This window comes from Anabrus simplex, chromosome 2, assembly GCF_040414725.1.
Source record: "Anabrus simplex isolate iqAnaSimp1 chromosome 2, ASM4041472v1, whole genome shotgun sequence".
In the NCBI taxonomy this organism is placed as follows: domain Eukaryota; kingdom Metazoa; phylum Arthropoda; class Insecta; order Orthoptera; family Tettigoniidae; genus Anabrus; species Anabrus simplex.
This window is the reverse complement of record NC_090266.1, coordinates 1,180,054,622-1,180,067,541: the sequence shown is the minus strand read 5'-3', so window position 1 is coordinate 1,180,067,541 and position 12,920 is coordinate 1,180,054,622. Positions and strand designations below refer to the sequence as shown.

The following is a 12,920-nucleotide window of genomic DNA, read 5'->3' as shown; positions in this document are numbered from 1 at the left end:
ACGCCGAGTGGGACATGGCTAGCCCGTTGTGATAGTGATAGTATTCGATTTAAAGAACTTCACTTTCTTCAAATATCGACTTTCATGTGCGACTCTGGGCAACATCTTCAAACCTAGAACCTCACCGTCCGAATAGATTCCAAACACGGGTCATCAACCGCCTGAGAATTGAGAAAATACCGGCCTGCAATTCATCTCAATTGACAATCGACTATTTTACAGCTGAGTACGGATGTTTTTAATACTGAGCAAACAATGTTTCTGGTCTGTATCACTAGTTACGAAAGTGACTGACGACCTCTGCTTTTAAAAGAACGAAATCACGAGTTTTCGCGAAGAATCAGTCTTGCTGTTCTTCCGAACGAAAGCATTGTTAACAAAACCGAATAATTAGTATTTAATTATTTAAAAATGTAGGTGCTAGAGAAATAAAGAATAGTTCTTCAGATATAATAACCATTGAAGTAATTTGAAGTTCTCTGCAATAACTGTATTATTTTTCTAATTATACAACTATTCATGAAGCATACGATACGCTTTTAGTGTGTGTGTGTGTTTTATGTAGATTCCTTCGGATCCACAAACAATTGATACTGTATTCACGCATTTAAACTTAAGTCTGAAACACAGTCAGGCTACCTTGGTTTAAAGCGAGGTGAAACTTGGACCCGCGTGCGGACTATGTGACTCTCGGTATTTATTTTCAGGAGGCGGCTAGGGTGGGAAGGTTGACAGAGATAGTGGCGAGGAGGGGGGTTGGCTGCAGGAGTACTCCTTCAGCATCATGGGAATTTAGAATTCCTCCTGCGACACCCTACGTACGAGGTGTCAGTTAATTGGGACCTGTGTAAGACTGTCTCAATCATCTAGGTTATGATTGTATTAATGCTAGAACGGTGGTTCTGTGAAATATATTCTAACTAATTTCAAGATGGAGGGTTGTGATGATCCTTCTGGTTTTGTGCAATTGTGGTGGTATGTCACTTGATAACACTTGTTCGAACTTGGCGACCTTTTTCATGTTTCGAAATTTCTATGCAGGACTCTTTGTTTGTTTGTTTCTTTCTTTCTTTCTTTTTTTCTTTCTTTCTTTCTTTCTTTTGCTTTCTTCAAATAACATAGAATTTCACACTTCAAATACGTTTAGAGCAAGTTGAGGGGAGTTGTGAGTAAGCTTGCATGTTTTTTTTTGTTTTGTTCTAGGGGAGACATTGATCACTCGTTTGACAACCCAGCGTTGGCTTGACGTCGGTCAGAACTGGACGGAAGATGAGCATCGCTCGTCACACTCCGTCATGAGCTATGAATACCGCGTCACTTGTGACGAGCATTATTACGGCGCCGGGTGTGCTAACCTGTGCCGTCCTCGAGATGATCAGTTCGGCCACTATACGTGTTCTCCTACAGGAACCCGCGTTTGTGTGGCTGGCTGGGAAGGGGATTACTGCACGAAACGTAAGTAATTATTATTATTATTATTATTATTATTATTATTATTATTATTAACTGTGTGGTAAGAATGATTATTATCTGTACGTTGGTCCTTCCACCACCATGAAGTAACTACAGTAGTAGACTACTTTATTTGCGAGTGACACGTCAACTGAATACTTAATAACAGTTCTACTGGTCGCTGCATTGTGTATATTGTTCATAACTGTATATAGTGTCCTGTAAGAAAGCTGTTCTTTTGTGATTGTTACATAATGTTGGAAGATTTGTTGCTAAGATGTCGGTGCAAAACTCTAGTAATTTATTCGAATAAATTTATCTCTGCCAATAGTAACTGTGGGACTACACCCTAGCATACTATTGTAAATTGACGATGTTATGTATAGTGCCTTTCATGGCTTCATTTTCTGGTCTGACCATTGATTCACGAGGAAGCCATTTACTAATTGAAATGTTTCAGAGCAGAACAAAGGAGGTTCTTGTTGTAAAGTCTTTCACTTCTTTGCACTTGTTAATTACTGTATGACGCATTCATTAAGAAGGGGCTCGCTCTAAAAGAACGTCTACATTTCAGTACCTGAATTACACATACGAAGCTTGGAGCTGGTGCTATCTGATTTTAACAAGACCAACACATTCTTTCACTAGTACTTTCTTGAAAGATCACATCTATAGAGTCTCTTAAGAAATCATGGCATTCGTGTTTGGAAAAGGTGCATGAAATGGACGGAAGTGGTAAATACTGGATAAAATTACAGTCTAACTTATTCGTATGTTAATTCTTCATTTAATAAGAGCTTCAGGCATACTTTATTTTCAAAGGTTATTGCAGTTTGGGCTCGTTAACTGGAACTGCAGTATTACGTATCAGTTGACGTGCAGTGGTTGTTGCATGATAAGAGATGTTCCGTTGTTTGCGAATGGTCGCTTTACCTGCCTTGGGCCCTTTAGAGACTCCATCCCGTCGCTTTCCCAGGCTCCGGGCCCCTTCCCACGCTCACAGCCCGTTCTATCCTCGCTCAGTGGCCTTGCTGACACATGCCACGGCCCCGCGGTGAGCATGAAATCCTGTCTGCGCTTCCAGGTATGCCTCGAGCCAAGGTACCTCACCTCGCATCTTGTGCTTAAAACTCAAGCCGCGAAATGTATTTTCTGGTAGACTTTTAAAACCATCCATGTATATGATAAATGTGGCTGATTGAAGTTAACTCATTTAGCCCCTCCTCATCTCTGCCCCCAAAGCTACCTGGCCGTGTTGTAGAAACCACAGCATCCTCTCTTCATATATTCAGATTGGTGGGAACGGCTGATGCAGCCAACGTTGCCAGTTGGATCAGAAGGAAAGTGCTATGCCGCCCCTCCGCACGATATTGTCTATGACCTTCGCCTCTCCGATAGTTAACACAAAATGGATAAAAAAGGAAACATCTAATCGTATTAACATATCCCCTTCCCCCATCTCCCGATTGTGTTCCGGCCGGTGTAACCAGGTTTTAGGCGATTAATTTTTTTCTTGTTTCTACTGCACAAGAAATGAGAATCTTGACTTTCACACGCAATTAGCCTAGTCAGTCACACGAAGACTAGTACGACCATAAGTGGAACTGAACAAACTTTTTTAGTAACTATTAAAGGTATAAGCCAGTGGGTTATTTTTTTCAACATCTTTGTGGATATGTTGCTAATTAGAACATCTTTCGATAGTTCTGGGATCAGGCAGTGCCAGGTGATTCACAGCACTTGTATTAGAGTCCCATACACACCAGATCGTACTGTGTACGCTTGAAAGTATAGAGAAAGGTACTTCCATTCATAAAGTGGCTCGCTTTGTAATGGCCTACGCAAACAATAGGTTTAAAGGTCCCATCAGTGAGTTGACGCAAGCGTCTTTGCGCGTGGCAGCTGTTGGTTTGACAATAGGAGGTGACGCCGGGGAGTGCCCCCCCCCCCTACCCTTTACCTTGGGGGTGCAGCTGCCCACTCCACCGCGGTGGAGTGAGGCAGATGTGTGTATTTGCTTGTGGCGTGATTGCTGTGTACGCCTTTTTGCCAACAGCTTGAAGAGTAATTGTAAGGAAGAAAACATTAAAATTCCTTGTTTGGGATTTCAGTGATGATAGCGTAGTTTTCAACAAAATTGTTGCCATTTTTCGCTGTGTCTACCTATAGAAGTGATGGCTCCTGTGTGCTAGCGAACTAACAGGCCACTTTAGACGTTGGGTTTCAATTCATCATTTGGGAAAGGTCCAGGTTGTGATGTTATACAGGCTATGGCTAGTGTAACACAGTTTCGTGGCTACTGTTGTGTGCTCTGAGGATGAGATTCTGCAGTTGAACACGAGTACGAATAATTGTTTTGTTGATATTCCTCGAGTTATTAGTATTAAGTGTGGGGTATGATTTTCGTTTCTTTCTGTATGTGTGAGTTAAAAAATTACAAGAGCACGTATTGGCAGTCCAGTGTCCATTAAATTGACAGTCTTCTTTTGTACACAGATACTACTGGTTAATAATGTTATACAATCTCTCCTCCCATTCCCTATCCTGTCTGCCCCAAGGCCACCAGTGTTACGATTCGCCATAATGTATGACCATTACGCGATAAAATTGCTGCTATTACGTTTGTTTGATTTCTGGTCCTTTCTTTGTTACAGCGCAATGCTCGGAGGGATGTCACAAAGAACATGGCCACTGTACAAAGCCGGGCGAGTGTCTGTAAGTATAATTATAGTCCATTTTCTATGTCGTTAAATACCTTTTCCTTTGAACGAATTTTAGCACTGTGGGGTGTATTGTCCTTGAAAGTGTTTTATATATCTTATTCGTTCTATGAATTTCGGTTTTTCTCGTTTGGCAGAAGGAAAGAGATCTCCACCACAAACAAATTACTTCGTAATGTATCACTAGCCCAGTAGTTTTCGCTGTATTGTCTGTTAGGAGATAGTTTAAAACTTTACTTAAGTTTAACTTTAGTGCATTTGAATTTCTATTTGTACGGGTTTGGAATCGTTTTCATGATCCTTCTCGTAAAACTTTAAAATGTTCTCTTAGAGAAACTATGTATTTCGAATATGTAATTTTATTTGCTGTTTTTCTATTTTGTTTGCTCAACGGAAGGATGAAAATTTACGTGTACTGAGGTGTTAAGCATTATTTACTGCATTATTTTATGTCATCCCCGTAATTCAAGAGGAGAATAGTAGAGTAGAATAGTATTAGTTAATAATAAAGTTGTTTGGACTTTTGTTTATTTCTTGCCAATATTGAATCTTTTTAAAAGTTTTTTTTTTTTTGAAATATATACCTCTCTGGGCCTGATAAAATGTTCACTAGCCAGGCCTTTTCTTTAAGTTGTTGTATATTTGGAAATAAAGAACAACAACTGGAAGATGTTGGCAAGCTCGTCCGTCTCTCCTTGACCTGCATACTGAGTCCGTGCGCCCGGCAAGCACCGTGGGAACCTTTGCCTAGTGGGCGTGGCCTGGGCGACCTCCCTCCCCCTCCCCGTGCTCACGGCCGCTGCAACTCAATGAGATTCACATGTGATGCCTGAGTGCCGTGTGTAGGGGGGAGGAGGTGGGGAGCACAGAATGCTGCAGATCTCAACCTTGCAGCATTGCACTTCGATTGTAACCTTTCTTCTCTCAGCCTCATTCTATAGGTGATAGTTCCGGGTGGGCAGAAGAGGGAAAAGTATAGAGAAAACTGGAAACCTAGGTCCCTTGTCTCCTCATTGGGCATGAAAGGGCAGTGACCTTCGGTGATGGCGAGACTGACAGTACGATGCACTATATTGCTCTTTGGTTAGCCTTAGAAAGAAGACTTCATACAATATCAATATAACCGTGTTGTCTATCACTCTTTAGTTGTTTGACAGCTGAAATTACATTAAATTAACTATGTATATGATTTAACGACCTGATACATTTACGATGGATCTGTGTTCGAATCTCCAAACTTGTATTTTTCTTCCAGAACCTTTTCAGTTGAAAACATCTCTTATTCTTGTATTGGAACTCTATAAAATGTTTCTCCTTTCGAACTCGTTTCAACAGAATGAGTTCCTTCATTCCATTGTTGAGAATCTGAAAAAGAGTTTCACTTTAGCATTACAATCTCGGATGTTTTAGAATATTTTTAATGGGGTCATGAAGTTTGCTTCCATTCCCTTGTGATGTATTAAAACATTACAACTTGGATGGTCGTTGGTAACAGGAGGTGAGTGTACACTTTACCTAGAAAGTCATCAACCTCCCTTACATACAAAGCGGAGTTGACAGTCGTGAGTCTCTTCTTTGAGAAATGTGTCTAACCAAAGCGGCGAGGAATCTTTTCCAGCTCACGAAGTGCGCATTCCGATAGAGACAAAACAAACGGCAGGTAACGGAGAGGGGAAAGCAGCCGTGAATACATTATTCTCAACCAGACGTTCCCATACGACTGGCTCAAGCTTCGTTTTCAGACGTTCAAATTAGCTACCATCGCACAAACTATAATCTGTTTACTGACTTCGTAGGCTATCATCACGGAATCTGAAGCAATTTTCATACAAATTCTGAATGAGGTGAATGAGTATGGATTGTTTGGTCTTAATCAATGTGTTGTTGGCGTTGCTCCGTAAATGCTCGTGCAGTTTTTCTCCTCATATAAATACTGTTGTTCGCTCGAATATGATGATGTCATGGTCACGACTTTAAACACAATCGAGAATTTTAACGAGAGCTTCACGTTCATAATAATTATGCCTTGCATTTTTAAAGAGAATCTGTGCATATTTCGGATCTCCCTATTTTGTTACCTCTATGACGTGACTGTTAGAGATGGCCTATACGCCAGACTGTACTCCTCCGGTCCGGTTCCGTTCAGTTCCGTGAGAACGTTTTGCACATGCCGCCTACATTGACTCATGCCTGAGCTTGCTAGCTCCTCATGCATATTATACGGGTTTCACATCCCGTCATTCAAGTCATAGATTTAATTATTTATTGTCCAGCTTACGTAGTCACATGATTTCTCTCTGTTAGTGTACAATTGCGTTATTAAATCAGCCGACCTCGGAGGTTACAGTGGAATTTTCAGAATTCACTTTAGATAAAATAACATTTATCCTATCTTGACTTACTTGCTTGAGACTTCAGTGAAATGCTTGGTCATTTTGGTCCTCTCGATGACTGAAAGCCGCGCAGGCATGGGACGATAATACATCCTACTTGAGAATGCATGTCGAAAATACAACAATCTAGACCAAAAGTTCGCAATTCAGTCTGTTTGGATCCTCAAAACGTGCTTCCACATAACAAACAAAAAGTATCACAATAGCTTTGTCTGTTTACCTTTTCTCCCCCAGTTTTGTATGTTGCTGTTGAAATATAATATTAGTAGAGAGATATTCAAGTATCAGCTAGGATTTGAAAATGTGGTGTGAATCTCTAACAGTGAAGATCGCTTGTCAAACGAGAAATATATTATGGGTTATGACTTTGGTGAAAGAATACTATCTCATTGCTTTTCTCTTCGATATTCCACTCTAGTGATAACAATCTGCTTTATAATCTCTCCTCTTGTCACGAGGTAGCGGTGTTGGCTAATCATTAGGCATGTACATTTTTCCTTGCAATAAGTGAATGTCTTCTTTTGTTGCAGGTGTCACAGTGGGTGGAAGGGCTCCTTGTGCAACGAGTGCGAACGCTACCCAGGCTGTCTTCACGGAACATGCCAGAAGCCGTGGGATTGTTTGTGCGATGAGGGCTGGGGTGGACTCTTCTGTAACCAAGACCTCAACTACTGCACGAACCACAAGCCTTGTCGACATGGAGGGACCTGCTTTAACACTGGCCAAGGTTCCTACACTTGTACCTGTCCACCAGGATTTACTGGCACAGATTGCGAAAAGGAGCTGGATGATTGTACTCACAACCAACCTTGCTTGAACAACGGTGTCTGCAAGGTAGGCATCATTCCTTCTCACTATATTATACTGTGTGACAGTTCAGATAAATTTTGTTCCCAACAAAATTTAAGGATTTACAAAATATGATGACTCTTTTCTCTGCAAAAGGATTAGAGTTCCTCCTGTTCTTAATGCTTTTTATTGTATTTTTTAAAGTATCATGAGGGAACTTTTTATTAATAATTCTATAATTTTACCTCCTGGGAAAACAATTTGCGTCATCACATTAATTTAGCATTAAAGAAATGATTGCAATTAGATACTGTGTACAGTTGTACATTGTCAACAATGTATAAGTTTTTTGTTTTTTTTGTTTGTTTCTCAGGACAATGGTACCAGCTATCGATGTGAGTGTCCTAAGGGCTGGCTAGGGCCTCACTGTGAGACTCCTGCACAGACCTGTGAGGAACTTCTGTGCAAGAATGGAGCAACTTGCAAGGATACATCTCAGGGTTATTCCTGCTTGTGTTCTCCTGGCTTCAGCGGTGTGAACTGCGAGACGGAGATCAATGAATGCGAGTCTTCTCCTTGCCTGAATGGTGCAACCTGTGTGGACCGAATCAGCAATTTTGACTGTGTATGCCCATCAGGATTCAATGGAACCAGATGCGAGGTAAACATCGATGATTGCAATGGCAACCCTTGCCAGAATGGCGGTTCCTGTGTGGATTTGGTCAACAAGTTTCGCTGCCAGTGTATACCAGGTTATGTTGGAGACTTCTGTCAAAGTAAGGTAGACTACTGTCAGACCAAACCATGTGCGAATGGAGGAACTTGTATGGATTTGGTGAATGACTACAAATGTACATGTCGACCAGGCTTCACAGGAAAAGACTGCAGTATTGATGTTGATGAATGTAGTTCTTCGCCTTGTCGGAATGGTGCCACGTGTTTGAATAGAGTCAACAGCTTCCAGTGTAAATGTCCTCCTGGTTTCCATGGGCCTTTGTGTTCAGAGGAGGCAACATCAGCCAATGAAATTGCAAGTGTGGAGGTGCCTTGGTCTGCAGGAAACATCTCCAGACAAGTGTCTGAACCCACAGACGATTCTGGATTATCCACCAAGCATGTGGTTGTGATTGCGACTCTGTCAACTGCTGTCCCTGTCCTAGTTTTGGTTGCTGCCGTTGTGGTGATGTGCATGAAGCAGAGGCGGAAGCGGGAACAACAGAAAGCAGACGATGAAGCTAGAATGCAGAACGAGCAGAATGCAGTCCACAGCAGTATGGCTAAACGCGGGGGTCCTGGAAGTGGTGGTGATACGCACATGATTAAAAACACGTGGGATAAGTGTATTAATAATGTGTTAGCTGCTAATACTTCACCGTCCCCTGATGATGGGGGTGGGGGCGGGGGTGGACATGTGAGTGTGAGTGGTGACCTAAGTAACAGTGACTTGTGCTACCCTAAGCAACAGGTAGCGGACAATAGTGGGCCAGTGTATTCACTCCAAAGAACAAAATCACATAAACAGTTGAATACAGATGCAGCAGTGCATCGTCAGTCTAATAGAACATCTGCGCTGCTGAACGTTAGCAGTAGCGCTAAGCTAGACAAAGACTTTGACAATTTGTGTCCCAGCGCGAGGACATCATCGACGGGAGACAAGAGGATATCTGTCTTGTCTGTGGATTCATCACTTTGTAACACAAGGTAGGTTACATCCAGTTATTAAGTGTAATAGTCATTGACTCTCCTATTTGATTTATGGTCATTAACTCAAGTTTCCTATCTCAGGCATTTACAAATTGTCTTGTAAATCACTTTCAGCAGAATGTTTTTTCATAGCGTACAGTCACTTCTCTTCCAAGTACTAGGCTTAATTTGTTCTCCTCCATTTAGAGGCTTCACATAATTTTAATTATTCGATGTGGGTTTCATGACCACAAATTCTATGGCTGACATTTTTCCTTGATTGTTGTATGTTAAGAGTCAAAATTCTATAATTTCAGAGCTAACTTTTCCTACCATAAACTCAATTTTATGTTCTTTCCCATTCTCCTACTATATTTCTCCTTAAATTTGTATTTTATTGTAACATGGTGAAGGTAGCATTTTTTTGACATACACTAGCATGTGTTATATGAGGGTTTTTTTCTCTATTGTTCCAGTGATCCCACGTTAATGAAGCGGTCTCATGACAAAGACAGCAGCAGTATTCTGTCACCCGGGGCTGGCCCCACTAGCAGTGTATATGTGATAGATGAACATTTCCATCACCCCGATGGGCTGCTTGCCACAGAAGTGTAGCGAGTAGCACTCCGTTAAGAAAAATAATTAAAAAATAATAAAAATATGGTTGGATACTATATGAGGAAATGAAGCGCATTAAATAACGATAAACTTTGTGTGTGTGTGTGTGTGTGTTACCGTTCGTCAAGTGTGAATGTGATCTCGAGTGACTGGTGAAATTTTGCCTACCTGGTTCCCTATTGACTGCTTGTCCAGCAAACCCCTGGGTTCAGGAGGAATTTGAGCAGTGCATCCAGCGAGGAACAAGAAAAAAAGCACCTGTACAGTTATTTATTTTTTGAGAACTCCGTTGTAGGAAATGTGCTTTTCATCTTTTCCGTGGAAAACGACGCAGGTTCATAGTGATTTTAAGTGTACTGCTGAGTAGTATTATTCTGAGTGTTAAAAGACAGATAAACATACACTCAACCAACTGTTATTATTGGAAGCCTAGTGTATGAATTTAAATAAGAATCTCAAAAAATACATTCACTGCAGCTCCTGATGCAATTTTTACTAAAGCAATAGTCTCCAGTCTGAGGGATAATGATTTGTAAAGAGAAAAAAAAAGTCTCTCTAGAGAGGTGAATGTAGGTTAACAGACAACTTATATTTGTGTGTGCGTGATTGTACGTACGTTACTCATGTGATCTAATACGTTTGAAACTAAGTCAGAATTAATCCAAACAATGGACGTATATATTTTTTTTATGAAGGGCCTGTTAAATTTCAATTTGCCTAATGACTGAAAATTTAAGATTCAATTGAAGTACGCAGTTTTGTGCATGAGGGAAATGTCTTTTATAGGAATTACTTGTAAAGTATTTGCCATTGTTATTAGTAATGTAAAGTGATTATAAAAACACTTTCTTGAACAAAGATACCATGTTCCTGTTATATTATTAAACTAAGTCATTTTTCCAGGTTTTTTGGGTGGCAGCAAGGGGTTTCTTTACAGAAATGTAAGGGTTGTATTGTCGACCATCATAGTCACTTTAGATGAATTTGAACCTCATGCAGCCCCTAAATACTACCACTTGTTGTCAATTGTACTTAAAATGTTTTGGGACGAGTTGAAATTGTAAAGACTTTAAAGAGGGGATAAAAAATGTCGAAAAGACCTTTTTTGTAATATATTGTATATTTATAGTAAACCAGTGTAATATTGTGTACATAGTTCATGAGTTGTCAATATAACTGTTCACTTTCCTTAAAATAAAATTGTCATTATTTGGCTATTTTTCCAAGTATTGAGGTTGTTCCTGATCAAATGTGGATTGATTGTGTTGTGTTATACCAGCACGTGTTAGTAAAATTTGTTCATTCAAGTTACAATAGTTGTCTCATTTAATGAAATCCCTAAATTTTCCTTCCCATCATTCAATTTGTGAAAGAGAAGCAATCCTTCAATATGTTCATATTTCTCAGAGAATATTGTTGAAAACTGATGTCATATTTGAACTTGGGTACATTAATAATTGCAGTCATAAACTCCAAATTTCAAAATTACTTCTGTCACATGAAGAGATGGTGAAAACATAAAACTGGTACTAGTAAACTTGAAACAAAAACAGCATGGTTCAAGAATTGCTAGTAAATAAGAATATGCAATTGTAGTTTCACTGCAAGATGCTTGTGAAAACTTCTTTTCCTGGAAATTGTGATACTGCATGTAGTTATTTAAAAGTAAAATCATAATTAACTGATGATATTTTTGGAATGTACCAATGGCATCGAGCGGTTAATTTCAGTACTTTTGTTTATTATAATTTCTAAATGCTAAAGAACATACTGGATTAATGTACGTAATATAAGTACTCCCAAATGAAAACTTCATGAAAGGAATAGCTACTCTACCACAGCTCAAGTGTTAGCACACTCTAGCTTACATCTGGCCTCTATGCATAATTTAAGGAAAAAAGGCTCATATGGTCTGTATAAAATTACCATCGGTCATGATTGAATGGGAGAAATGGACATCAGTACGTGGTCTTGCCCACCCTTTCTTTCTTGTGCGTTATCTGCTCGGAATACCGGATATCATATATCTCCGACTAGCATCTCAGTAGACTGTTCTGGCATGATATTCATCTATTCTTTGAAAATACATCCAAACTACCGGTTTGAGCAGGAATTGCTCATTTATTATCTCCTTAAATTAGTGGAGGGAAACTGCTCACAATATTGGTGGTAATGAGGTGATATTACTTTGACCACAATCCAAATGCTCATTTCTTCCATTCATACTTGTACATGACTGTCTTCTTTTATCTTTTTTAACTTTATACCTATACAGGCATAAATTAAATCACAGGTTCTATAATTAAAAATGATGTCGAGTTCTGAAATAAGAGCTGAGATAATCCTTAGCAGTTCACCATACCCTTGAAACCAGACGTGAACACGATATCCTCAATATTAACCTAATAGATACCGTACGAAGACAGTAGAAACAACATGATTCTACGGTACGTTTGAAGTTAGAGTTAGGTATCCATGGGCGAAGACAGCACTTAAATAAAAGACCTATAATTGTCTGTTGAAAGCTGAATTCTCTCCAGTGATCAACATTTTCAAATCAGATAAAAATTGTTTGGAAAATCAGTTGTAAAACCGGAAGACATTCAATTTTCGGTTTAAGAATTCAGTACACAACAGTATCTATGCCTTGTGAAAGAACATGCGTTAGTTTGCAGCCATTTTCAAATTAAAAATGATACATAAATCAGGAAGCCAGAAAGAGTGGATGTGCATTGTGTCCTCACTTAGCACAGTGGCTGAAACTATCACACTGACCGTTCTTGCAGAGTGTATGAAAAGGAAATGATGGCGTTTAGAACAAGGCTTATTTGTTTCTGTGCAGCCGTTGTTCTTTGCGACACCAGAGACGACAAAATTGAGACAGCAGCTTTGGCGTGCCGACCTCTTCTTCAGACTTTGATTCAGCATATTCAGTAAATGTGTTATAAAGTCGGATTCTTCTGATTACAGAATCTAAGGGTAAATCATGAGTCGAAAACAGACCGTGGGTCAGGAGGGTGTCATGTTCTTTACCAGGATGAAGCAATGGGTATGACTTTGAGAGGATTGACTGGAGCATGTAATTGGTTACCTTTTGTAATTGTCAGGAAAAACGGAATACATATCATATCAATGAGCTAAGTGTTCTATTGTTATACCACCCTCAGCAATCAATCTGCGCCACTCGACTACGTTTAACTGGTCACCCGAAGAGTATCTTCCGCATTTGTCTGTTATACAACTTTTCACGGTTACCAGTGTAGTA

The 12,920-nt window shown here is 39.9% G+C and overlaps 1 protein-coding gene across 4 annotated transcripts in view; it reads left to right on the top strand.

Annotated features, from left to right (window-relative positions):
- Delta (neurogenic locus protein delta) overlaps positions 1-10,958 on the top strand; it is a 1,656,387-nt gene extending 1,645,429 nt beyond the window's left edge. For all 4 annotated transcript variants that reach the window (XM_067142151.2, XM_067142152.2, XM_067142155.2 and 1 more), the window contains 5 exons: positions 1,204-1,455; positions 4,107-4,167; positions 7,096-7,399; positions 7,728-9,055; positions 9,514-10,958. In XM_067142151.2, the coding sequence (XP_066998252.2) occupies positions 1,204-1,455; positions 4,107-4,167; positions 7,096-7,399; positions 7,728-9,055; positions 9,514-9,652 (2,084 nt within the window). In that variant the 3' untranslated portion in view covers positions 9,653-10,958. The remainder of the gene's footprint in view (positions 1-1,203; positions 1,456-4,106; positions 4,168-7,095; positions 7,400-7,727; positions 9,056-9,513) is intronic.
- Positions 10,959-12,920: the final 1,962 nt, after the last annotated feature.